Source organism: Octodon degus, unplaced genomic scaffold, assembly GCF_000260255.1.
Source record: "Octodon degus isolate 3935 unplaced genomic scaffold, OctDeg1.0 scaffold00041, whole genome shotgun sequence".
In the NCBI taxonomy this organism is placed as follows: domain Eukaryota; kingdom Metazoa; phylum Chordata; class Mammalia; order Rodentia; family Octodontidae; genus Octodon; species Octodon degus.
In genome coordinates, this window is record NW_004524617.1 from 13462828 (window position 1) to 13490698 (window position 27871).

At 42.9% G+C, this 27871-nt stretch overlaps 1 protein-coding gene across 1 annotated transcript in view; it reads right to left on the reverse strand.

Moving 5' to 3' along the window:
- Positions 1–9334: 9334 nt before the first annotated feature.
- Positions 9335–27871, reverse strand: part of Eif2s3 (eukaryotic translation initiation factor 2 subunit gamma) — a 28071-nt gene continuing 9534 nt past the window's right edge. The window contains exons 5-12 of the mRNA XM_004631382.2: positions 26715–26809; positions 25835–25993; positions 24207–24341; positions 22506–22600; positions 21545–21689; positions 19240–19409; positions 14790–14962; positions 9335–11230 (exon numbers count right to left, since the gene is read on the reverse strand). Of these exons, the coding sequence (XP_004631439.1) occupies positions 11167–11230; positions 14790–14962; positions 19240–19409; positions 21545–21689; positions 22506–22600; positions 24207–24341; positions 25835–25993; positions 26715–26809 (1036 nt within the window). The 3' untranslated portion in view covers positions 9335–11166. The remainder of the gene's footprint in view (positions 11231–14789; positions 14963–19239; positions 19410–21544; positions 21690–22505; positions 22601–24206; positions 24342–25834; positions 25994–26714; positions 26810–27871) is intronic.

Sequence of the window (27871 nt, forward strand, 5' to 3'; positions counted from 1 at the left end):
AAATATAGTTCTCAGCAGAGCAAAAATAAATTATAAAAATAACCAAATGGGGGCCAGGGAGATAGCTCAGTAGAAAAAGTGCTTCCCTGGCAAGCATAAGGGTCTGAGTTCAATCCCTGGTTCCACAAAAAAAAAAAAAAAAAAAAAAAAAAAAGCAGAATTTAACTAGGGCCAGGATATAGCTCAGTGGAACAAGCACCTGCCTGGTGAGCATAAGGTTCCAAGTTTGATCCCCAGGTACACACACACACACACAGAATTTCACTCAGGCTGACCTTAAACTTGTGATCCACCTGCTTCAGCCTCCTAGTAGCTGAGATTACAAGTGCCTCTACCACACTGTTTCCATTAATACTGCTATGCAGTGCCGGGCCATGTGCCTCTAGCTATCTTGATGGCAGAATAGTATTCCACTGTGTATAAATACACTTTCCTTTTTTTTTTTTTGCAGAACCGGGGATTGAACTCAGGCCCTTGTGCTTGCCAGGGAAGCGCTTATTCCACTGAGCCATCTCCCCAGCTCCTTAATACATTTTCTTGATCCATTCATCTGTTAATGGACATATAAGATTTACCTGTCATAAATTGTGCTGCTTTTGGGGCAGGGGGAGATGGCTCAGTGGAATAAGCGCTTCCCTGGCAAGCACAAGGGCCTGAGTTCAATCCCCGGTTCCGAAAAAAAAAAATTGTGCTGCTATAAACACAGGTGCCCATGTATCAGTGTAACACGACAACTTTAACTCTTTCAGAAAGATACCTAGAAAAGGACTAGCTGGGTCTAATGGAATTTCTACTTTCAGTTTTTTGAGAATTTCTGCACTGATTTCCATAGTGGTTCTAATTTATTTTTTTCTTTAATTTTTTAATTTATTTATTTGGTACAGGGTCTCACTACGCAGCTCAGATTCATAATGATCCTTCTGTCTCAGCCTTCTCCCACTGGGATTACAGGCGTGTACCACCACTGTGCCCGGTCTTGGTGGCTGGCTCATCGCACCGGGGGTTCTGGGGCCGGCAGGGCATATGGTACTGGGGACTGAACCCGGGTCTTTGTGCTTGCTGGGGAGGTACTTAGACTGCTAAGCTATCTCCCCAGCCCCCATAGTGATTCTAATTTACATTCAAGAGATGGGGAGATGGCTCAGCAGCATGCGCTCGCCTGCCTGGCAAGCATAAGATCCTGAGTTAGATCCCCGGTACAAAACAAAAAACACAAAACAAAACACTGGAGGGAAGGAAAACATTGCTGAAACCAACATCTTTTTCTTTTTTTCTTTTTTTTTTGGTGGAACCGGGGATTGAACTCAAGGCCCTTGCGCTCACCAGAGAGACACTTATTCCACTAAGCCATCTCCCCAGCCCCGAAATCAATATCTTTATACGTGGATATATATCTTTGTGAACACGAGCAAGTATTTTTCATGACTCATTCCCTGATGTGAAACTCTGGGTCAGAGGGTGAGACACTTTCAGTTTCAATCTCATGTTATGACTTAGATGTCACACGTTCCCCAAGTCTGTGTATGTGTGGAAAGTGATTGCGTCAGGGGCGCTGTGACTGGGGTTCCCCATTGCTGAGTTCAGATTTGACCGTGTGGGTGGAGGCGGGGCCTCGCTGGGGGCGGTCCCGAGGGTGTGGCCTGGACTGCACACTCTTGCCCGCTCCGCCCTCGTCTCTGCTTCCTGGCTGCAGGAGCTGAGCACTTTTGCTCTGCCATGCCCCTCTGTCCTTCTTTCTTCTTTTGGAGGGAGCTTCAATTTAGAACAAAGTAATTATGGGTTCTCAGTTGGAAATCCACGGAGGGTGAATCCCTACCCCACACCATACACAGTCCATTTTACAGGGAATCCTTCTTGTGGCAGGCAGAATATAAAGACTACAGAATACCCTCATAGTCATGTGAGGAAGATTTCTTAAAGGGGGGAGGTGGGAGGTGGCGACATGTGGTGATGACGGGCGTCCGCGCACGCGCGCGCGCGCACACACACACACACACACACACACACACTTGTAATTCCAGCACTGGAGAAGCTGAGGCAGAAGGATCATTAGAGTTGTAGTTTGGACTACATAGTAAATGCAAGGCCAGCAAAAATAAGGAAAAGCGAATAGGGTGGGGTAGCATGTGCCTGTGACCCTGGTTACTCAGGAGACTGAGGCGGAGCAACAGGATTCCAAATTCAAGGCCAGGGGCCAGGGAGATGGCTCAGTGGAATAAGCGCTTCCCTGGCAAGCTCAAGGGTCTGAGTTCAATCCCTGGTTCTGCCACACACACACACACACACACACACACACACAATTCCAAATTCAAGGCCAGCCTGGGCAATTTACTGAAGTCTTGTTTCAAAATAAGCTAGAGGGCTGGGGAGATAGTTCAGTAGAATAAGTGCCTGCCTGGTAAGCACAGGGTCCTGAGTTCAATCCCTAGTACCGGAAAAAAAAACAAAAAAAACCATGCATTTTCTTTAGGGCCAAGGAGATAGCTCAGTAGAATAAGCACTTGCTTGGCAAGCGCAAGGGCCTGAGCTCAATCCTTGGCTCTAAAAAAAAAAGCTAGACAGTCATGGTGGTGTAGGCCCGTGACCTCAGCAACTGTGGGAAATCAGGCAAATTGGACAATTGAGCAGTGTACCCATTTTGGCAAGATCTTATATCAAAATAAAAACTACTAAAGAAGTAGACAGGCGCGGTGGCACCTGTAGTCTCAGCACTGAGAGGGCTGAGGCGGGAGGACTGAGTTGGAGTCCTGCATGCCTGGGCCTGACTCGTCCTGGTTCTCAGGGGTACAGCCGCTCCTGAAATCCGGGGATCCTGGTAGAGACTGAGTGTCCCGAAGGTGTCCTGGGATTCTGGGGCGCGGATATAGCCCCAGGGCTCCCTTCGCCTTCGAGCCCCCTCCCCCCTTCTCCTCCCCACAGGGCAGGAGCTAGGCTCGTTGGAGTTGAGCGTAGGGGAGGAAGCGGGTGCGCCCCGCAAAGGACGGCAGGGGGCGCAGACCCCGCGGTCGCTGCAGCCGTGGCACGGCCTTGGGCGGAGGCTGGCGGCCGGCGCCTCGGAGCCTAACCCGCGGCGGAACTACTTCAGTGGAGCCTATGCGTTTCCACGCCCGCCGCGGCTCCTCGCTGTTCATCTGGGCCATGGGGCCCAGGAAGTCCCCAGGGTCCTGCATCCTGGCTCCTGCTCTGCGCCTTTACCGAGGATCCTCTGCCAGGATCCGGGGTTAAAGCCCACCTCCTGCTCTGCCCACCCCGCCAGCACCCTGTGTGCACCTCCCCCCACCCCTCACCCCGTGACTCAGGCACCCTACCTCACTGAGCGGCTGTTGAGCGCCGGGGGTGACCTTGGTCCCCTGCTCGTGGGCTGCAGCCCAGGGAAGATGGCCCCACAGGGGTCCCCATGGCACGCAGGAAGTGCGCCCCAGCCCCAGGCGCCTCCTCACTCCTTCCTAGGCTGGGCGCCCCTGCTCTCCATTGCTGGGGACGGTGATGGCCCCTTGTGAGGCAATGTGCAGGGACCTTGTGTTTCGCTCTCCTGACCGGCTGCTACAAGCTTCACCGCGTTGGCCGCCGGGATAACCTCCTGCCATCTCTCTGCCTTGCAGCCAACTGAACATGGCGTGTTTTTGCATTATACTGTATTGTATATTTTTCAACTTTTGATTTTATAATTTTATTGGTACATTTTAGAACTACATAATGATCACATTCACCGTAAGGAATTTGTACCTGTACATGACATCATTTTTCCCATTCCCCTCCCCTTCCTCAACCCCTCCTCCCCTCCCCCTTCATAAAATATGTTTCCCTGCTTTCCTTTTCCTTTTGTGTGTGTGTGTGTGTGTGTGTGTGTGTGTGTGTGTGTGTGTGTAGGGTCTCACTACACAGCCTACACACATAGTGATCCTCCCGATTTCTGCCTCCCAAGTGCTGGGATTACAGGCGTCCACCACTCCTGGACTCCATCGCAGCGCACCCGGGGGCGGAGCCAGGGATCGAACCCTAGCCGGTGCGCTTACCTAAGCAAACGCCTAGTCCGCTGAGCTATACCGCCAGCCTTCTTTTCTCATTTTTAGTTTTCCCTTCCCTTTTCCCTCCTTTGTTCCTCTCCCCTTTTGAACATTTTCTGCCTATTTCACAATATCTATTATACATTTTGGTCCTTGTTTATACTTTTGGTTTCTCACCAGAGAAACAACGCAGTATTTACACGTGCACCCGATTTTTTTCACTACATGTATGATCTCAAGGTGCATCCATTTAGCTAGAATGTCTCAAGCTTATCCTTTTTTATGGCAGGGTACTGCACGCGCAGGTGAGTTCAGGCTGGCTCACTTGGTAGCCCAGGCTGGTCTCCAACTTGCAGTGATCCTCCTGCCTGCCTCCGTGCTGGATTACAGGCAGGCATGCGCCAGCAAGCCCAGCCCACATCTTCTTTATCCAGTCATCAGTTGATCAGCATTTGATTTCTAGGCTGTAGCTATCACAAACTCTGACACTATAAAACTGGGTGTGCATATATTGCAGTGGTATGTTTTCAATTCTTTTGGAAAGATACCCAGGAGGGAAATAGCTGGGTCAAATCGGACAGCTGGCTCTAGGTTCTTGAGGACTCGCCACACCGATGTCCACAGCAGCTGCACCAGTCTACACTCCCACCAACAGGAAAGAGGGTTCCTGTTTCCCCACAGTCCCACCAGCATTTGTTATTGGTTGATTTCTCTCTCTCTTTTTTAAAATTTATTTGGTATCAGAAATTGAACTCAGGACCTGGTGCTTGCCAGGCAGGCACTGTGCCACTGACCTATATCCCTGGCCCTTAGCTCACAGTTTGTGGAAGTTTCAGGGTTTTGTTTTTGTTTTTATTGGTTGATTTCTTGATGACTGCTATTCTTTCTGGAGTGAGATGGAATCTCAGTATTGTGAACATGGATTGAATTCTCTGAAAGCTATGAGCTGAAATAAAGTTTTTCTCCTGATTTTTGGGCGTTGGGTATTTGGAGATTATTTTTTGTTATTTTGGGACAGGATATCTGTCCCAGTATCTCTACTGTTTCTGATACAGGATATCTGTCATCCAGGCTGGTCTTGAGCTTTCTATGTGCCCAGGCTGGCCTTGAATTCACTGCGATTCTCCTGCTTCAGCTTCCCAAGTGAGTACTAGGATGACAGGCATGTGCCACCATATTCTGCTGTTGGGTATTTTGTCCTGGAAGCAGAAAATGACTAATACATCATAATACATCATGACAGAATCAAACAGCCTCCCCCCCCCCCGTACTGGGAATCAAACTCGGGACCTTGCGCTTGCCAGGCAGGCGCTATGCCTGAGCTATATATCCCCAGCCCCAAACAGCCTCTTTATAGAATGTACCAGTTTACATTTCCCACAAGTAATCTATCTCACCAACGCATACTATAAATCTCTAATGTTTGCTGAGGGTTGAACTCAGTGCTCCAGCTGGTAGTTAAGTACTCTAGCACTGAGCTACATTCCCAGCTCTATTGTTTTTTTTTTTAAGCAGACTTACTTTATTGATGGAAACTGAAGCATTTTTAAAAAATTTATTATTATTATTATGTGTGTGTGTGGCCAGCTCAGCCCTCCTGGGGGCGGGGCTGGCTGGCATGTGGTGCTGGGGGATCGAACCGCGGTCCCTGTGCTTTGCCAAGCTTGTTCCAAGTAGGAGCTTTAGACCACTGAGCCATCTCACCAGCCCTATTGTTTTTGAAACAGGTTTTTCTAAGTTGCCAAAGTCATCACCACAGATCAAGCAAGAATCTGCTTCGTGAAAGTCACTGGTGGCAGCACAGTGATCTATGAAATCTGGGGTACAAAGAAAACTCCATGGGGTCAGGCATGGTGGTGCACACCTGTAATCCCAGCCCTCACTCAACAGGATGAGGCAGAAGGATCTTCCAAAGTCAGCCTGGGTTACACAGTGAGTTCAAGGCTAGCCTGGGCTATGAGACCATGTCAAAAAACCAAAACGAAACCAAACTCCATGGGGCCAACACACCCCACCTGCGGCTTTGACCATGGCACTACTGCAAACTTTGTATCTTCGCCCACCTTAAGCCAGGGTGCAAGTGAACGCCACAGGGCTTGCTTTCTGCTAGTCTTTTTTTTTTTGTGGGCAGAACCGGGGGATTGAACTCAGGCCTTTGCGCTTGCCAGGGAAGCACTTATTCCACTGAGCCATCTCCCCGGCCCCTCTGCTAGTCTTACTAAAGCCACACAATGTGGTTGTTTTTTGGGGGGTTATTTTTGGCCAGGTTTCTATTTCCTTATTGTGTGGGGACTGAACCCAAGGATCCTCTTCTACTGAGGTACACTACATTCCCAATCCATTTTCTTAAAATCTTATTTGGTACAGGGGACAGCATGAGGTACTGGGGATCAAACCCGGGTCCTTGAGCTTGCCAACAGGCACTTAGACCACCGAGCTAGCTCCCCAGCCTGTATTTTATTTTTTGAGACAGGGTCTCACTGCTACCCAGGCTAGCCTCCCTTCAATCCTCTGGCCTTAGCCTTTTTTTTTTTTTTTTTAAATTATTTATTTATATTTATTTAGTGTGTGTGTGTGTGTGTGTGTGTGTGTGTGTGTGTGTCCAGCTCAGCCCACCAGGGGGCGGGGCTGGCTGGCATGTGGGGCTGGGGGATTGAACCGTGGTCCCTGGGCTTTGCTAAGCTTGTTCTAAGTAGGTGCTTTAGACCACTGAGCCATCTCACCAGCCCTGGCCTTAGCCTTTTAAGTTACACATCAGCACTACCACACTTGGACTACTACTGAATGTTAACATGTCAAACCTTTCAACTATTTTAAGGTTCTTGGATTTATTGTACCTTGACTCCAATTATTAAAAGTCTCCTACATTTCCTTTGTTCATGATGTTGTAGTTTAATTCAATAAAATTAATTTTTTTTTTCAATGTGACAGAGAACTTTATTAAAACATCCGCAAGAGCCCCCTGATCTTAGGATTCACACTTTGCATATAAAATTAAATCTTAAGTACAGTTTTTTTTTTTTTTTTTTTTTCAGACAGGGTCTCACTCTGCGGTTCAGGCTGGCCTTAAGCTCACTTTGTAGGCCAGCCTGGTCTCAAACTCGCAATGATCCTCCTGCCTCAGCCTCCCAAATGCTGGGATTACAAGCATGTGCCACCATGCCTGGTTTAAATACTGTTCTCAATAGAACATTTTTACCTCAGATGACTAGTCCTATTACAAAAATCTATTGTAAAGCCTAATACTCCCATGCCTTAGACATTTGATAAGTTTTGTGTTCATTTTTTGTTTTTTTGGAGACAGGATCTTGCTCTGTTGTCTGTTGTTCAGGCTGGCCTCAAACTTGCAGTGAGCCTCCTGCCTCAACCTCCTTTGTCCTGGGATTACAGACCTATGCCATCACAACCAGCCTTGTTCCTGTTCTCAGCCTGTCCTTTCCTCACTGACATCAAATGTCACCAATGGCATGTGTTATGATAACCAAATGTAAATTTGGTTCTAAATTTTGTTGATTGACCAATCCCTGATCAGTACACCTATATGTGGTTTCATGTTCTAAGATATGATGTCAACCATACCATCCTATTTTCCTCCCCGCCTTTGGTACTGGAGACCCAACTCAGGACCTTGCACTTGCTAGGCAGCCACTTATGCCACTGAGTTATCTCCCCGGCCTATTTCTTTTTCAAAAGTTTACTATACTTGTGAATTTACTTTTCCAAATATGTTGTATCAGCTGGACAAGTTCTTTTGAAAGCCTTACTGAAACTGACTTTTCATTGAATTTTTAGAAAAGCTAGACAATCCCATGTAAAATATTCCTGTCCATGATATCTACTTTATTAACACCTGTTTCTTTTAACAAAATGTTACTTTGTACTACTGTTATACTACTGGTATTTATACTTCTGCTTACCTAATGTACACCCAGTTACACTGCACTTGTGTTTTGCAATTTTATTTTGACCTTGTCACCTCACTCAAGTTCTTTTTTTCTTGTCTTGAGACAGGGTTTCACCATGCAGTCCAGGTTGGCCTCGAACTTGCAGCGATCCTCCTGCCTAAACCTCCCAAGTGCTGGGATTACAGGCATGCACTACCACACGCGGCTCTCAAGTTGTCTTAAGTTTTTTTTCTCTCTCAGCTGCCCTCAGGTCATAAGCCACGTGATCTGCTCCGGCCCCAGCATGGGTACCTCCCATCCCAGCCAAGGACAAAGCAACAGTGTGGAGGTGAGGCGGGCACTCCTGCCCTGGCTGGGCCTTAATGAGGATACAGGGAACCTAACAATGCCACACGTGATATGAGATTGCTGATGATGTGCAGCCCTCCCGATTTCATCTCAACTGCTTCATTAGCCTTAGAAAAACCCTGTATGTGGGCCAGCAAGATAGCTCAGTGGATTAAAAGTGCCTGCTTAGGCAAGCACAAGCACAAGGTCCTGAGTTTGATCCCCAGTACCAAAAAAAAAAAAAAAAAAAAATCTAAAAACAAGCATACCTACATATCACCTTTGAACTTGCACGTGAGCAGAATGGGCAGATCTTTGCAGGCCAGTCAGTCTGGAGACCCCTTGGCTTGCATCACAGCTGTGAGACTGCGTTTAGGACTGCTCTTTAGAGTTGTGCAGCATTCTTGCTGAAAGGCTCTCTGGCTGGTACATGAAAGACCAAATGGGTACGCACAAAAGCAGGCAGGAGCTCAAGGCTCTTCTGGGTGAAACCCCTGGTGCTTTCCACCCCAGTGGTGAGGACTGAACCTAGGGCTTTCACACTAAGCTAGATCCCCAGCTCTTTGTCTTTTTTCCTTTCTTTCTTCTCTCAACAGGATCACAGTTGCGAAGCTGCCTAGGTTGGGCTCAAACTCGAATGCCTCCTGCCTCAGCCTCCCAAGCAGCAAGTATAGGCATGCACCACCATGCCTGGCCCCACCAGTGGCGTGGACTGGGATGGTAGCAGGGTGATGAGCACTGCTGAGATTCTGAAAACATCTTACACCTTGATGCCACATCCCAAAGGCCTTGCATATGAAGTGTACTCTCAGTGAGACTGCATGACCTGCGGGGCCTCACCAGGCACACCACCAGCTGGAAGTCAGTGTGCCACTCGAAGTCCCACGGCGAGAGCCGATGTTTTCCTATCTAGATAACCCAGCACACTAAGCACAGTGCTTGGCAAAGCTGTGGAAGTTCCTGTGGGTATTTAACTGCCAAAGATTTCTGGTTTCAGTTCTGATATGGGGTCAATGATAAATTAGTCACACTTTTGGCACTTATTCCAGTTTCTGGTAGAAAATGATTACAAAACACATGGGGACATATTAGATATAAAATTGATGTTTGATTTAGAACTTTTTTTATTTAATTGTGGTCCTCATACTACAATACAACCCTTGAAAGTCAATCAAGAATATAACATTGATATGCTTCCTCAAGACTTAGAAAGTTAAATAATGATCCACAGCCACAGCTTCTAGACTTCTACAAGGCAGCTTCAACCTCTAAGAGCACAAGACAGTGACTATGGCATGAAACTTCATCTCAACACAGTTTTAAGAAGAGCAAACTATAGATTATCAGACCACCAGAACTTAGTGAGATACTATTATTCAATACGTCTACCTCTTAAGTTTTAAATTTATACTTTTAAGAATATCACACTGGCTTCTACCCCAAGCCAATTTAGATCAAAACCTGTGGGGGCATCTTCTTTTTTAAAAAGCTTACCTAGCAATTCTAATGGTAGCCAGTTAGGAGTTACTGCTCTAAAAGAATCTCTTATGAAGCAAAGACATAAATAGAAGCTCTATAAAAGAACAGCCTATGAAAAGTACAGGTAGAAGGGTTATTTAAAAAAATAATAATAATTAAAAAACAATCAAAAAGACTCAACCTTTGTTTTTTGGCATCTTGTACTTTTAATCTTTTGCAAGGTTCAAAGATTAATACCAGAATCTATGTTATAATCTTAGTAAGCAAACAGTTTAAAAAAAAACAAAAACAAAAACAAAACAGGGCTTAGAGTGGAGGGGAGCTCAGAGCTAGAGTGCTTGCCTAACATGCCGTAGGCCCTGGGTTGGTTCCCCAGCATCACAAAATACAAAACACAACACTAAACAAGCCAACAACACAGAGGGGGAAAAAAAAAAGCCCGGACACAGCTTTGTTAGCTATCCACAATCATTGACTACACTTCTTCCAATGGGGCAGGACTATCAGGTTTCAGGTGTAAACCAATGCAGAAATAATTGCAGGGCACCACAGGGAGAGGGTGAGAACTTTCGCTTTAGGTTTCCTATGTTTCAGCCCAAGAGAATTGGGGACGGGTTCATAGGTGGAACAAGCATTCATACTCGAGGCCAATTTCATGTGAGTCTAATGTCCCTTTCACTGAAGATTCCAAGGATAAAGTAACACGGGGGAGACAGTGCAGAGTTAAGATGTGCCATGTATACATAGCAACTCCCCGATGAACGTAATCATTATGTGCTGGCATCATGTATTAATAAAAAAAAATTTTAAAGTTTTTTAGAGCAACATAAAATATGAGGTCTAACAAAGAGTACTTGATCTCTTTTTTACAGGAGGAAAGGTTTATTTAGCTCACAGTTTGTAAAAGTTTCAGTTCATAAGCAGCTGGCTCCAGGGCAGGGTAGGATGGCACAGGAGAAATAGTTGATAGAGGGCAGAAAAGAGCAAACAAAAAAGGAGTACCTGATTTTTAAGAATTTATGTCTTCTAGTTTTTACTGGCAGTAACAGTCCTTTAGCCTAGAGCTATTAAAAGGTGAATTATAAAAAATGAGAAAAACTTTATTTCAGGCAGGTTCAGTGGCATGTGTGCTACAGAGAAAGAAGGCTGGTTGTGGTGGCTTCACTTCAAACCTGTATCGATGTATAAATAAGACCTGGTTTGGAAATGCTTAATTTCTGGCAAAATGTAGATTCAATCCAACATTACACCAACTTTTACATTTATTGGAGACCTCACATTAGTATTAGAGGTTAGATTTTCATCACCTAAAAATAAGAATAACTTTACATCTACCTACTAAAGTAATGAGGTGTGAAATTAATTCCCTAGTATTACTTTGAAAATATACCCCTTAATTGTTCAGAAAATTCCAGCTGCATCCAGATGCATTATTGAACTGGGACTCTTCAGTCATCATCTATGGTTGGCTTGATTGTCACTCCTCTTCTTATCTGACCCCAACCAATTAAACTGCAAAATGAAAATAGGAGTCATGAATTTTACATCCACTTCCTTCCCATTTCTATATTATATGATGCGCTGATTTTATTTGCTCATCTTGTAAATGTGCCGAAAGCCTGCACCTCCACAAAAAGAACGTGCTATACCCCAAGATTCTTAGAGCTAGGCAGATGGGCTCTGCCAGCATGGCAGGAAAAGCAAGCAAAATTTCCACCATGAATGTCCTCACCTGTACTCTATCAAAACACAGCTACCCCTTTTCAATTAATCCCCCTAAGAGCCCTCAGCCCACACTCAGTCCAGAGTGTGCCCGAGAACAAACCACAACAGTCTGTCTTCTCTCCCCTCTTCTCTGTCTGTCCTAGGCAAGTGCCAGGCTGGACACTGCTTCCTCAACTGGAGTTTCCCAAACAAAGCTCCCTTAAACATGGGTAAAAACTGTAATTCTACTGAATGTAGAGATCATTCAGACGCTCACTTTGTCTCTTTTTAGGACTTCAACATACTCACTAATTTTGAAAATCTGAAAGCTCATTTGGATAGTCCTCTTATATTTGTAGGCACAACAAAAGATCCCTTCTCTTAAAATCAGCCCCACTCTATGCAATGTAGCATTTAAACAGGTACTATCATTTGTATATTGAGAGATTTTTTGGTTTATTAGTTAACCTTTTTTTTTTTCCCCGAACTGGGGATTGAACTCAGGCCCTTACGCTTGCCAGGGAAGTGCTTATTCTACTGAGCCATCTCCCCAGCCCCTATTTAACCTATCTTAAAATACATTGGAAATCAGTATATCTGTAATAGCAATTAGTAGAATCACAAAAGAACAGAATCAAAGGGGCAGGCCAGGGAGATAGCTCAGTAGAATAAGCGCTTGCCTGGCAAGCACAAGGTCTTGAGTTCAATCTCCGGTACCAGAAAAAAAAAACAAACAAAAAACAGAATCAAAGGGGCATAAAGTACCACAGATCAAATTTACTTAAAAGATAACAAAGTTTAACTTCTATAAAACAAAGAAAGCCAAGAGTGACTAAAATAATTATAAAGAGAAATGGAATATAAGATAGTGAGATTTAGAGAGTACAGATGAGACAAAGCAGGAGAGAAGGTAAGCAGGTGAAGCAGGCCTCTAGAAAGGTCCTGAATATCCAACAGCAATGAGAAGCTAGAAGGAATTATTCAGCACGACATATCAAAGCATTTTAGAAAGATTACATTTGATTGAGCTCTTAAATAACGAAGAATGAGATGAAGCAGGAGGTTTTACAATAACTCTTAAGTGGAAAATGATGGTGGTAGAGACTGACATCACACAGAACAGAAAGGGCAGACTCAATACTAACTTGAGAAAGAAAAAAAGTGGCAGAAACCAAAGACATTTGTACTTCCTACCTCTAGCCACTCAGAGGACCTAGAAGCAACAGCACCTTAGGAGCAACAAGTACACCTAGCACACAGATCTTCATTTCTAGGCAACATTTCCCAGGAAAGGGAACCAGTGCTTGCAGAAATGGCCAATTCTAAAGCTGAAGCAGGGACCGGGGAGATGGCTCAGTGGAATAGGGCCTGAGTTCAATCCCCGGTTCCACCAAAAAATGAAATAAAATAAAATAAAGCTGAAGCAGGGGACTGGGGAGACAGCTCAGCAGGATAAGTGCCTGCCTGGCAAGCACAAGGTCCTGAGTTTGATCCCCAGTACCACAAAATAAATAAATACCAACAACAAACCAAAACAAAACACAAAAAACCTGAAGCAGGGAAGGTAGGAGTCTGGAACATCTTGGGCCAAAAAACAGAAATGTGTTTTTTTTTAAAAAATGGTGGAGACATGTCATAGGGACATAGGAAGCAGTCTAAAACCTGCTCATCAAAAAAGCTGGGCATGGTACCAAACGTCTGTAACCCCAGTACTTGGGAGGCTGAAGCAGGAGGACCATGATTTTGAACCCAGCCTGGACTACACAGGGTGTTCCAGGTCATCCTAGAGAGAGAACCTCATTCAAAAATAAAAAGGATGGAGGGGCCAGCACAAGGTAAGTACAAGGTCCTGAGTTCAATTCCTGGTATACCCCCCAAAAAAGGATGGGACTGTAACTTAGTGGTAACATGCTTGTCTATCATGCACTAGGATTTGAGCTCAATCCCCAGTACTGATTTTAAAAAACAAGGTTCAAAGTCTCTCCACACAGCCAGGTGTGGTGGCACACAACTGTAATTCCAGCACTTGGGAGGCTAAGACAGGAGAATCACTACCAGGTTCAAGATCAGCCTGAGTTACATAGTGAGACCATTTCAAAAACAAAGTCTCTCCACAGATTTCTTACTTGTTGCCAGGGTGAAAAGAGTAACTATGCAGCATGGAAACTGGACAACATTACAATCACATGATCAAAATGAACCTCAACAAGGAAGAACAGTAAGATATCCTATGGTCCCGGCGAAGGAACCAGGTATATATAACCTTAGCTTTTCAGGTATATATAATCTTAGCTTTTCAACTAATTAGATAAACACAAGCTTCAGAATAGTCCATAAAATAACTTGCTTATATTCTTCAAAATTGGCAGGGTCAATTTTTAAAAAGGCTAGGGCAGGGATGTAGGTCAGTGGCACAGTGCCTGCCTGGAAAGTGCAAGGCCCTGGGTTCAATTCCTGGTACTACCACCAAAAAAAAAAAAAAAAAAAAAAAAAAAGAAAGAAAGAAAGAAAGAAAGAAGAAAAAAAGAAAAAGAAAAGGACATAAAAGCGTCACATTAGAAATCAAAGAGATATGAAACCTAAATGGAACACAGGATTCTAGACTAAAGGGCCATAAAAGGCTTCAGTGGGACAGATAGGAAAACTGCAATCTGAAAACAGAGATCAGGATTTCACCAATGTCACATTTCTTAAAGTGGTTCTAAGACAGATTCCCAGGGCCAGAGAGATGGCTCAGTGGAATAAGCGCTTCCCTGGCAAGAGCATGGGCCTGAGTTCAATCCCCGGTTCTGGGAAAAAAAAAAAAAAAATCCCTGTCTTTTGGAAATACTCAGAAAAAGACTTCTATGTAAATAAATGTGGATGTGGCTACTTCTCTGGGAAGAGCTCTTAGGACTTTCACAAGTAAAAAGTTAAAAAAAAAAAGGGTCAAGGACAGACTGGGACTACTTAGTTTACTAAGCATTTGCATGAGCAAGGCCGAGTTGGATACCCAGCAGAAAAAAGCAAGGTCAAAGAAACAGAAATATTGAGCCTAAATTTGTTGGATATGTCTATGAGAAAAGAATGCCAATTGCAATCTCTGGACTAAAATATGGAACTACAGGGGCCGGGGAGATGGCTCAGTAGGATAAGCACTTGACTGGCAAACGCAAGGATCTGAGTTCAATCCCCGGTTCCGCCAAAAATAAAATAAAAATAAAATATGGAACTACACATCGAGGCTAAAAATAGTTCTTCAAATAAATAGCTGAGAGATGCAGCCACACTAACTATTATGCTCTGAGAAGCCTGTACACTCATATGTGCCCCACCAAGAATGTAAGCAAACTGACTCCTTCCCACAGGGGAAGGCTGAATCACTCACCGCCAGTGCTTCTCAACTCTTCGGCTAAGGGCAATTTTTTCTCCCACCTCTGTGCACACAGGATTAGTCAGGACAATCTTGCCCAAATCAGCCTTGACAGCACTAACTCTCCCTCCTGTTGACAGAGATCCTATGTTGACCATAAGTACTTCATTCTTGGACAGCTTTTGGACCTAGAAGGATGTATTGGGGAAAAACAAATCCAAAAATCAAGAAAATGCTTGCCAACCTGAACATAATTAATGTGCAAGGACATGGCTTTAGAAGCTGCTTTGCAAATCTGCTACTGAATGATGATATCCAGGTCGTTCACTTTTGTGATTTTCCCCTTTCTTTTGTTTTCTCTATTTCTACTGTTCAATTTTGTTCTATCTTTACTAGTATTGTTGTTGTTGTTTTTAGAGCTAAGGACCCTGAGTATGCTACTATAGAGCTATACCCTACCGCCCTGATTATTATTATTATTTTTTTTTTTTTTTTGTCCTGATTATTTTTTAATTGGCCTATATTTAAGTTTTCCTTGGCAAGCGCAAGGGTCTGAGTTCAATCCCTGGTTCCACCAAAAAAAAAAGAAGTTTTTATGTGTATCGTTCTTATAAATATAAGAATGTGCTGAGCTGTAAAAGGCTCAAGTCAACAACTTCTGACATTGCCAGTCCTACGGATAACCCACTACTATTATGGACTACTGGACTATATTGGATTATTTTGCTGAATTCATGCACCTACAATATTTAAATGGCAAGGGAATACCCATCTCTAATAAAACAAAACAAAAAAAGGAGATACAAATGAAGGACCGTTTTGTATCCGTATATACAAAATAGGATAGATTTACAGCTACTTTCTCTTAATTCATTAAGAAAGATTTGTACTAATAGTGTTTGGACAGGATATCCTGTCTGCATCTTGTACAATGAATAACCACTACGAAGATAACAATATGTAATGTATTAATTATTGAAACTGTCCTACTAATCCGTTTTGAAACTGTCTCATTGCTATTTGTTTCTCAGTAAAATTAATTTAAAAAAAAGAAATACAAAAAAAAAAAAAAAAAAAAAAAAGAAAATACTTGCCAAAAGAAAGCAGGAATTCTACACCTGCAGGAATAAGTCAATCATAAGAAAAACAGTCCATAAAATCCATTATGAGACATGAACCATACATGTAGTCTAAAGGTGGTAAACAGGTTTACTTGGTACTCACTGAATTTACACAAGATCTGCCTTTAAAAAGCAAGCCAGTAACCACATCTTTAAAACCTCTTAAAATTCTGAAAAAGTTGTGTATAGGTTGAGAGAGCCTTATTGGGAATAACTGAAAACAGAAGTGTTTCGGGTTTTTCTAGATTCTGAAATATTTGCATATGTATGAGATGTCTTGAGATGGAACCAAAGTCTAAATACATAACCCACTTATGCTTTCTTTAAACCATCCAATCATTCATTCCTTATTTATTTGGTACAGGGTCTTGCGCAGCTCAGACTTGTAGTGATCCTGTCTCAGCCTCCCCAGTGCTGGGATTACAGGCATTTACCATCATCACGCCCCGTCTCGGGGCCCAGCAGGGGAACAGGAGCATGTGGTACCAGGGATTGAACCCAGGTCCTTGCGCTTGCCAGGCAGACACTTAAATCAATGAGCTATCTCCCCAGCCCTTGTTTTGTTTTTTGAGTCAGGGTCTCACTATATAGTTCAGGCTGGACTTGAATGCTGAGATCTTCCTCAGTGCTGGATTTACAGGTGTGTGTCACCACACCAGGCTCACATAAGTTTTCTATATATCTCATATACGCAGCCTGAAAATAATTTTACATCGCTTTGTTTTATTTTGTTTTTGTGGTACTGGGATTCAAACTCATGACCTTGAGTCTGCCAGGTAGGTGCTTTGCCGCCGAGTCATATTCCCAGCCCTTTTATCTCTCTTTTGTTTTTATGTCATTTTCCGTACACCTGTCACTGTTTCTGTTTTGACTGTCACTGTCAATGAGGTCAGAGGTGGTATTTTCCACTAGTGGCACCATGTTGGTACCCCAAAGTTTGCATTCTGGGGCATTTTGGACTTTTGGAATTAAGGATGATGATCAACGGACAGTTGCAGGGCTGCCTGTCTATAGTCACTACTATTCAAGAGGCTGAGGATCATGAGTTTAAGCCCAGCCTGGGCAACTTACGGAGTCTGCACTTAAAAACAGAAAAAGATGGGATGCAGCTCAGTGTAAAGGCTGTGGATTCAAAAGGGGATGCTCAACCTGTAGAAGAAATAAGGTACAGATCTTCCTACAGGGAGGATGGCTGTGTGGGAGTTAAGAAGATGGTGCTGGGAATCCACGTCCACCAGGCCCCTAAGTCAGTTACTGGAACTACCCAGGGGCCTGTCAAATCAGCTAACACCTGCCATATATGGTTGCTTCAAAGATTAAATGAATTACCAGTTGTGATTCCCATTATTGCTGTGTTGCCTACTTAGTCCAGTGTCCAAATTCAGGTCACTGTTCAAATGATTTCATATTCATTTATACCACTAGTTTATCCTAGCTTGTTGAAAACAAACGTTTGTATTTACTGTTTTTTTCTAAGAATCTTTTTGGGTTTTCTTGGTGGTACCGGGGATTGAACTCAGGACCCTGTGCTTGCCAGGCAAGCACTTATCCTACTGAGCTATCTCCCTAGCCTCTCTTGTTGGTTTGAGTAACTACTTTGAAGATAACAGTACGCAGTGTAATAGCTATTGTTATTCTCTTATTTGATTCTGAAATTTTATTAAAAAAAATTGATGAGACAAAAATAGTCCAGAATAAAAGAATTCTAAAAAAAATGATAAACCTGAGCTGGCCCTGCCTCCAGGGCACATTGAACCAGCCCACCTGTAATCCCAGCACTAGTGAAGCTGAAAACAAGAGGACCTCTACAAGTCCAAGCTGCGTAGTAAGACCCTGTACCAAATACACTAAAAAAAAAAAAAAAAAAAAGAAGATAAACCTGAAATTTTATAGGTATGTGGGTAAGCTGTACTTGTTCTGAGTGAAGTGTGCTAGGGCAAGGTATTGGCAAATTCAAAATGCTAATAAACACCAAATTTCTCTCAATAAACACTACCAAGTGGACAGGGTGGTGCATACCTATAATCTCAGCCCTTGAGAAGCTGAGGGAGGAGGATCACTGCAAGTTGGAGGCCAGCCTGGAATACAGTCAGTTTACTTATTTTTATTTATTTTTTTGCGGAACTGGGGATTGAACTCAGGCCCTTGCACTTGCCAGGGAAGTGCTTATTCTACTGAGCCATCTCCCAGGCTCCTCTTATTTATTTTTAAAATGTATTTGGTGCAGAGTCTCACTATGCTGCTCGGACTCATAGTGATCCTCCTGTTTTCAGCCTCTCCAGTGCTGGGTTTACAGGTGTGCACCACCACGCCTGGAGTGGGTTGCTGGCTGGCTCAGCACACCTGGGGTCGGGGCCGGTGTGGCATGTGGTGCTGGGGACTGAATCCCCTGGTCCCTATGCTTGCCTAAGCAGGCGTTTAGTCTGCTGAGCTATCTTGTTGGCCCTTATAGTCAGTTTAAACCCAGCCTAAAGTACAAAGCAAAACCCTATCTTACAAAAACAAACCTACTACTACCAATTCGTACTTTCCCAAGAATGACTGCTTATTTTCCACACCCTTGTCGACACTAGGGGCTAGTAATTTTTCAATCTCTGTGAATAGTCCTACTAAAACCCCCTTTAAAATTTAAAAAAAAAAAAAAAAAAAAATTTAAATCTTGTCTCAGCCTCCCCACGGCTGGGATTACAGGCGTGTACCACCATGCCCAGTTTTGGTGACCAGCACAGTGTACCTGGGGTTCCGAGGCCAGCATGGCACATGGTACCAGGGATCAAACCTGGGTCCTTGCACTTGCCAGGCAGGTGCTTAGACTGCCCAAGCTATCTCCCCAGCCCCACTAAAAGACTTTTTAAAAAAGCCCACATGGCCTTTAATCCTCCTATAATCAGGAGGTCGAGGCAGGAGAATCATGAGTTTGAAGCCAGCATGGACTACAGAGTAAAACCTTATCTCAAAAAAATGTTTTTAAAAAGCTCATATGAAGAAGAAAAAAAAAAAAAAGAGCCTGTATGGACATTAGGAATATCATGTTTACATCACACATGACACAAATATTTTCCCTATTTTTGTGTTCTGTTTTGACCTTAAGCTAACTGCCATACAGCTGTTCTCAGTTTTCAGGAAGTCAAATTAACTTACCTGAATTCCATATTAACTATAAAAGACTAAAATGCAAAACTGGCTTTAATGTCACCTTTTTTTTCTTTTTTCCGGAACCGGGGATTGAACTCAGGCCCTTGCGCTTGCCAGGGAAGCGCTTATTCCACTGAGCCCTCTCCCCAGCCCTTTAATGTCACTTTTTTTCAACTTATTTGGAAACTGGAATTAGAGAACGCATTCACCTTTGCTGCTTTCTTGTCACCTTCAGTGCGTACACCTAGAAGCCGTCTAAGTAGGAAATAGGAAATTTCTAATTCCGTGAATATCTCAGGTAAAGCTCCAACTGCACCAAGGACCTGCCCCACCATTCTGTCAGCTCGGCACAAGGTGGGGTCAATTTTTGTGCCAACTCCTATGTAAGAGAAAAATGTAGACTGATCAGTTTTTATTTCCTGATATACCTTTGAAGTATTTGCTCAAAAGCTTAGTCAAAGAAGCACAGCAAAATCTATAATTTTAACATATACTTATATTTTCATACCCACGTATATAGCAATGAGTATAACAAAACACCCATTTTATGGGGTGGAAGAGAACAGTAAACTCACAGGTTCACTGAGCAATTGAGAACAGTCTCCTCATTTAAATTCTAAACAAAGGACCAGGAGAGATAATATTCTACACCCAGTAAAGGCTAAAAGATACAAAACTCACAGTGAGTGGCTCGCAGAGTATCTGCATGCCATTTCCCTCCCAGCAAGCTGATCACAAAGACAGCTTAAAGACTTCACATCCAATTACTGGGATCCACTTTAAAATCATGCATCCTGCCAGGAATACAGCTCAGCACACAGAGCCTGCCTGGCAAGAGCAAGGCCCTGAGTTTGATTCCGGATACAAAAAAAAAAAAAAGAAAAGAAAAGAAAAAAAGAAAACAAAAGCTATGCAGACAAGAACTGGTTAGATACTGAAAACCGATAAAGCCAAGTGATGCTACTTAAGGCTATGGTTAAGTAATCTCCATTTTCTACTGTTAAGTTTGAAGTGTTCCTGAATTAAAACTAGCAAAGCCTTAAATTACTTTAGCAATTCCTATACAACAGAGATTATCTCCCCTCTCCTCCACTTATATTTGAGGCCAGGCAGGCCTTAAACCCCTGGGCTCAAATGCTCCTGCTGCTTGAGCCTGCCAAGTACCTAGGACTATGGGCCACCGTGCCCAGGTAGAGGTGTCTTCTTTCATTCCCACTCAGTGTAAATATAATGTTATCACTCAATTGACATGTTTAGTAACTTGGGCGGGGGTGGGGGGGGTAGGAGAGCTTTGCTGGGGAGTGAACCCAGGGCCTTGCGCACGCTACGCAAGTGCCCTACCATTAACCTTCCATTTGTAAGACATACACGAAAAGCAACCACTCTCTACCCTACACACTGTACAGGTTAAAATAATCTGCAATTATGCGTAGGATTCAGGTACAGTGGCACTGCCCACAGTCTCAGTTATTCAAGCGGCTGAGGTGGGAGGTGTGCTCCAGTCCAACTGTTCTAGGTCAGCCTGGGCAATAACAAGGAGACTATTTAAAAAAAACCAAAAAGCACCGTATGTTTATGTACATATATGTTTGCATATATATTACTTTTTGGTTTGTTTTTGTTTTGGAGACAGGGTCTTGCAATATACCCCAGGGTGGTCTTGAACTTGTGATGCTCCTGTTTCAGCTTCCCAACTGCTGGGATTACAGGCACACCATTTTAATGAGAAAAAAGACAAAATAGCAATGAAACAGTTTCAAAACAGGTTAGCAGGGCAATAATTAATGCATTGCATATTGCTATCTTCCTAGTGGTTATTCAGAGCACAAGATGCAGACATGATATTTTGTCTAAACAATCAGTACAAACCTATCCATTCAAACTATCTTGTGTAAACATATTTTTTCTTTTTTTCCCACCACAAAACACTTCTTTATACTTTTGCAAAGTTAGTAACATGTGACACAAGGTAGCCTAGTGACTAATAGCTGAACTTAATCAGCTTGTTTTAATATTTTTTAACTACATAAATGTTCCCTCACCCAATTCAAATGTTAAAATAATCAATTAAAAATCTTTAATAACAGGGCTGAGAATACAGCTCAGTGGCTTAAGCAAGTGCAAGGTCCTGAGTTCAATCCCTGGTACCATGAAAAAAAAAAAAAAAGAAATCTACAATATAGGGCCAGCCAAATAGCTAAGCGGATTAAAGGGCCAGGGGTTCGATCCCTGGTCTGTGGTGCTGGCCCCTGCCCCCAGGGTACACTGAGAGGGCAACTGAGACTGGGCGTGGTGACACATGCCTGTAATCCCAGCTCCTGGGAGGCTGTAAACAGGCAGATCACTACCAGTTCGATCTTGTATTGAGACCCTGAACATCCTGTAGACCCTTCCCTAAAATACAAAAAAAAAAAAGAAAGAAATCTACAATATACCTTTGAGTAAGTCACTTCCCATAACAAGTCTATGGATGTCAACAAATTAAAACAAAAGGAGCCAGAGAAAAATCCTTACCAATAAGACCTCCAGGAGCAGCATATTGAAGGTCATTATGTTCCGCAAAAAGTGATACAATTTTGGAAAAGATTGGTTTACACATGAGCTTTCCTTCACTATCTTTGGAAACAATGCCAGGTCTGACTTCTATCTCCTGGCCCACCTGTAAACATACAGTTAGTAGTGAGAATTCTCATGGTACACAATTCACCTGTTAAGACTTCTAACACGGAAATCATAAACTGTTAAGGCAAGCCCTTTATTTTAAACATCACTTTTTTTTTGGATACAGGATCTCACTATGTAGTTCACACTGGCCTTGAACTCAGTATGTACAACCAGGCTGGTCTTCAGCTCATTGCAATTCTCCTGCCTCAGCCTCCCAAGTGCTAGGAGTGCTTTTAAGTGCTAGGGGCCGGGGAGACAGCTTAGTAAAGTGCTTGCCTGGCAAGCACAAGGTCCTGACTTCAATCCCCGGTACCACAAAAATAAATACATACATACATACATACATACACACACACATACAGTGCCTGCTCAGGCACAGCGCAGCAGTCAGAGTTCAATCCATGGTGTGTCATGCTGGTCCCACCCGTGGGGCACACTGAGACAGCGATTGAGACTGGGCGTGGTGACACGCACCTGTAATCCCAGCTCTTGGGAGGCTGAACACAGGCAGATCACTAGAGTCTGATATACATAGTGAGACCCTGTAGACCCTATGCTAAAAAAGAAAGAAAAAAAAACAAAAACAAAAAACAAAGACAAAATAGCTTGGCATGATGGTAGATTTCTGTAATCCCAGAAATTGGGAGGCTGAAGCAAGACTGTCCAAGCTCAAGGTCATCCTGAGCTACACAATGAATAAGTCCGAGGCCGGCCTGAACTACATAGTGCGACCCTCTAGCTGAAACACAAAAACACACACAAAAAGGACAAAATAAAAAAACAAAAACATAATGACCCAAATTCAGCTTACCTTCAGTACTCCTTTTAGGATACTACCACCTGCCACACCTCCCTTAAGGTCATCAACTTCACAACCAGGTTTGTTGACATCAAATGACCTAATAACTGAAAGAAAATTGAAGAAATTAAAGCCATTTTCACTAATTTTAACTTTAGATGAAATGTTATTTTCTGAGTCAATTTTTCTAAGTAAAATATTATTATTCATCCTTATCACAGCCTTACTTACAATGAGAAAAATGGTAATAACTTGAAAGTCATCAATAGATGGCATATTACAGTATATGGGAGGCTGAGGCAGGAGGATCATCTTGAGTTTGAGTTTAAGGCCAGCCTTGGCTACATAGTGAAACCCTGTCTTCAAAAAATCAGCAACAGAAAGATAGTAATCTGGAAGGACACTCATAATACCATTAAAGAAAATAAGAATTATAAAACCTGTTGAACATGCACAAAACCCTGGGATTCACCCCAGCAGGGGTGAAGGGTTAAAAGTACACACGAGGATATGCATAGGTTGTACGTAATCATCACCCCACTTTATGTAAGGGATCCCTATATTACACAGCCTCTACAATAAAAATTTATTTTATTTTTTAATATATGTATTCGATGTAGGGTCTCACTATGCAGCTCGGACTCCCAGCAATCTTCCTATTTCAGCCTCCTCACCGCTGGGATTACAGGCTTGCGCCACCACACCTGGCTTCAGTGAGGGCGGGGCCGGCACGGCATGTGGTACCAGGGATCAAACCCCAGTCCTTGTGCGTGCCAGGCGGGGGCTTAGACCGCTGAGCTATCTCCCTGGTCTATTTATTTTGTTTTTGAGACAAGTCTTGCTTTGTAGTCCAGGCTGGCGTCAAACTTGTGGCCCTCCATCTGTCTCAGCGTCCTGACTGCTGAGATTACAGGCATGTGCCACCACACTCAGCTAAAAATAAACGTTTTTCCTTTTAAAACCAAAATTCTAGAACTTAGTTCACCCAAATGAACTTCTACCAAACAGGAGCCCCAAATGGAGGCCCACAAGGGCTGAAATGCCAGTTCTGCAAAGGCTCCTACATGGACCGTGGAGGACGACAGGTTTGCGTAATCAAGTCACAATAGCAGCACCTCATCAGGGTACACTGACACCATCTGTATGGAAACTGTGACACTCTAACGCACTATCGCTAGAGGAGTTTACTACTCCATGTTGCTCACACAGCACGCCGTAGCCGGAGCATAAAAAGGTTAAGCTTCCACTGCATTCGGGACTCTGCGCCCCATCCAGTATTGCCATCTGCATTCACTGCCAACATGACCTCAGTGCCGATCAATTTCAAAAGCTTTTATGGATTTATTCTCACCTCTGCACCAAGAAATATTAAGAAACACCCTTAGAGGGGAATGGCTAACGTAGAAAAGACCACATTAGCTGAGCGCAGTGGCCCATGTCTGCAACCCCAGCACTTGGGAGGCTGAGGCAGGAGGATTGCCATGAGTGTGATGTCAGCCTGGGTTACCTAGGGAGCTTACGGCCAGCCTGAACTGCAGAGTGAAAGCCTGTCTCAAAGAGACCTAATTAGGGGCTGGGGAGCTAGCTCAGTAGAAAAAGTGCTTGTCTGGCAAGCGCAAGGACCCGAGTTCAATCCCCGGTTCCGCCAAAAAACAAAAAACAAAACAAAACAAATCAAAGAGACCTAATTAGAAGGAGATTCCTATTACTTACCAATAAGTCGAGGCTCTGAAGTGAAGTCTCTAAGAGGTACGGGTATTTTCTTTACTATGTACTCACAGACAACCTCAATATTGTATTTCAGCTGGGCAGAAATTGGAATAATGGGAGCTCCTTCTGCTACTGTACCTATAAGATAAAATTCAAAAAGATCAAAACAATGCAAGGTTTTTTTTGCAGCACCAGGGATTGAACTCAGAGCTATGTCTCCGGCCCAAAACAATGCAGTTTTTTTTTTTTTTTTTTTTTTTTTTTTTTTTTTTGGCGGAACCGGAGATTGAACTCAGATCCTTGTGTTTGCCAGTCAAGCACTTATCCTACTGAGAACAATGCAGTTTCATAAAACTTGCTCTACATATGTCATGTAAAACTATGATTATCAAAATAAAAACCTACATATTCCCAAACGTTAACAAGTAGATTGAGATAGTTCTGTTTAGAAGACGGCAATATCCTACTTTTTTTAATTCCTGGAAATCAACAGTTTCTTTTAAGATAAAAACTATTAAAAATCACACTGGTGGGACTGGGGAGATGACTCAGTAGAATAAGCACTTGCCTGGCAAGTGCAGGGGTGAGTTCAATCCCCAGTTCCGCAAAAAAAAAAAAAAAAAAAAAAAAAAAAAATCACACTGGTATATTTAATATCGTAAAGTAGCACAACTGTTTAAAGATGAAATGCACTCCTGGGAAAGAGCACTTTATAGCTGCAAAGATTTCTAGTAACATGTAATTAAGCTCCCAGTAAGTGTCAAGATAAAATTATAGACTCTTTGCTAATCAAAGACTAACAACACATATAATGTTTGTACCTTATTAATCATATGTCAAGCAGATTGGTCAAAGAAATGTAGCAAACATAATTAGATGTTAATCAAAATCACTTTTCTTTTTCATGATGACAGAATTGGTTTCATAGGAAGCTTTCTAATAAGAACAGCAAGATTAAGGGAGAATCAGAAGTGAACAGTAAGGGGCCAGGGAGATAGCTCAGTAGAATAAGTGCTTGCCTGGCAAGTGCAAACGCCTAGGTTCAATCCCCGGTTCCGCAAAAAAAAAAAAAAAAAAGAAGTGAACAGTAAGATGTGTTTCGTTCCTGAAATGAAACACTATACAGCCAGGAAAAAGGACATTATGAAGATTTTTTAAATGCTTTTATTCATTTTCGTTCCCATTGGTGATGGGGGATGGGGCAGTGCTAGGGACTGAATCCAGGGCCTGCACACACTGGCTAAGCACTGAGCTCCACCTCCATCTCTGACAGTCTTTTTTTTGGGTGGAACCAGGGATTTAACTCAGTCCCTTGCACTTGTCAGGGAAGCTCTTACTCCACTGAGCCATCTCCCTGGCGCCCTCTGACAGTCTTTAAAGTCTGAGATAAGTTTCATTGACTCTAACTTCAATTCTAACTTTCAGCTGCCAAGTATACATTTTATCAAATTCAGAAATATAGATCTCACTGGTTATACAATCAAGTAGTAAAGAGGCAAATAAGTCTTAAGAACTCAAAGATCACCCTGTTTTAGACAGTGTACTATATTAAGATGTAAATCAATACTTGGTATCCAGAGGAAATGCTTCTTGAAGGGATTCATAGACTTTAAGATACTACGGCTTCTTACCTTGTACAAATGCAAGGATCTGTTCATATTGTTCTTTAGCCTGACTTTCTTTTACCAAATCGATTTTATTCTGCAGGATCAAAATATGCTTCAGTTTCATGATTTCTATTGCAGCCAAGTGTTCAGAAGTCTGAGGCTGAGGGCAAGATTCATTGCCAGCTGATTGATGAGGAATAAAAAAAGATAGGTAAGGATAGGTAGAAATATTCAGACCAGGCAAATTCAGAGACAAGAAGTAATTATTGGTTGTTAGAGACAGAGGGGAGGAAGGCCTGGGCAGTGACTGCTAATGGGCAAGCTCTGGAACCCGGTGTTGGTGATGCTGTAACCACTATGTGGTACAATACGTAAAAGTACTGATGTCACTAAATTGTACACTTTTTTGTTTTGTTTTGTTTTTAAAGACAGGGTCTCGCTAAGCAGTTCAGTCTGGCCTTATGCTCACTTTTGTAGTCGCAGGCTGGTCTCAAACTCCCAGAGATCCTCCTGCTCAGAGAAAAAGCCTCACAACACATACATACTCTTTCATACATTACTCTTATTTTTATTTATTTGGGACAGGGTTTCACATGTTCCCTGGGCTGGCCTTAAATTGATTATAGGCATGAGCCACCATGACCAGCTCACATAAACTTTAAAGTCATGTGATTTCAACAGGGAAAACACACTGTTTCTTTTGACTACCATCATGAGAGTTCTCAGATGCTGTCAGCCCCAGTTTTATCTTGTTTAGTACCTCGTGATAGCTGGTAGGAAAGAACGTCATCCTGGATGACATGAGGGGCCCATTTACATCACCCTTAGGTAATGGATGTGGCCTTAGTTTCCCCTTGGCATCTGAGCCATACCAACTTGTCCAAATCAATTCTGATGTACTTACCTATCAATAGGAGCGCTGCATCCATCACTGCTGCACCGTTCAGCATAGTTGCCATCAAAATGTCATGGCCAGGACAGTCAACAAAGGAAACATGTCTAACAACCAAGAAATAACAGCCAATCTGAAGATCGATCAATACTTAAACATGCAAATTAATTAGTTTCTTTCTCTCTGGCACTAAGGATAGAATGAGGCCTCACACACACTGGGCATATCCACCGAGCCATATCTCCAGGCCCATTATTATTACTATATTATTATTTTTATTATTTTTGAGACAGGGTCACACTATGGAGTTCAAGCTGGCCTTGAACTCACTTTATGTAGCCCAGGCTGGTTTCAAAACTCAGAACGAGGGCCTGGGGAGATGGCTCAGTGGAATAAGCACTTGCCCTGAGTTCAATCCCCAGTTCCGCAAAAACAAAACAAAACAAAAAAAAACCTAAAAAAACTCAGAACGATCCTCCTGCCTCAGCTTCCACAGAGCTGGGATTACAGGCATGTGCCACTACACAGTTGGCTTTTTTTTTTGGGAGACAGAATCTCACTAAATTTGGGATCCTAGGGACCGAGGAGATGGCTCAGTGGAATAGGCGCTTCCCTGGCAAGCGCAAGGGCCTGAGTTTGATCCCTGGTTCCACCAAAATAAATAAATAAATACATACATAAATAAATTTGGGATCCTCTTACTTCCACTTCCTAAGTAGCTAGGCTTATAGGTGTGTACTATCATGCTCAGCTGAGGTTGTAGATTTCTTAAAGTGAAATTACTTACGAAGTTATTATAAAATAGCTACAGGACTTGGTGTTTCTACACTTTAAAAATAAGATCATAGGGTCAGCGAGATAGCTCAGTGGACTAAGCACCTGTTTAGGCAAGCACAGGGACAGGGGTTTGATCCCGGCACCATATGTGGCACTGGCCCTCACCCAGACCCTGTGTGCACTGAGCTGGCCACCAGGGCTCTGTAAACCAAATGCATATCAAAAAAAAAAAAAAGATTTTAATGATCTGCAGTGATTTTATTCCCAGCTAGTGATCTTATAGGAATAGTTCCTGAGAGACATGAGGGTTCTCAAATGGGTTGCCCTAGTGCTCTTATTATAATTATTATTTCTGTTAATGTATTTTATTTTATTTATTTATTTATTTTATG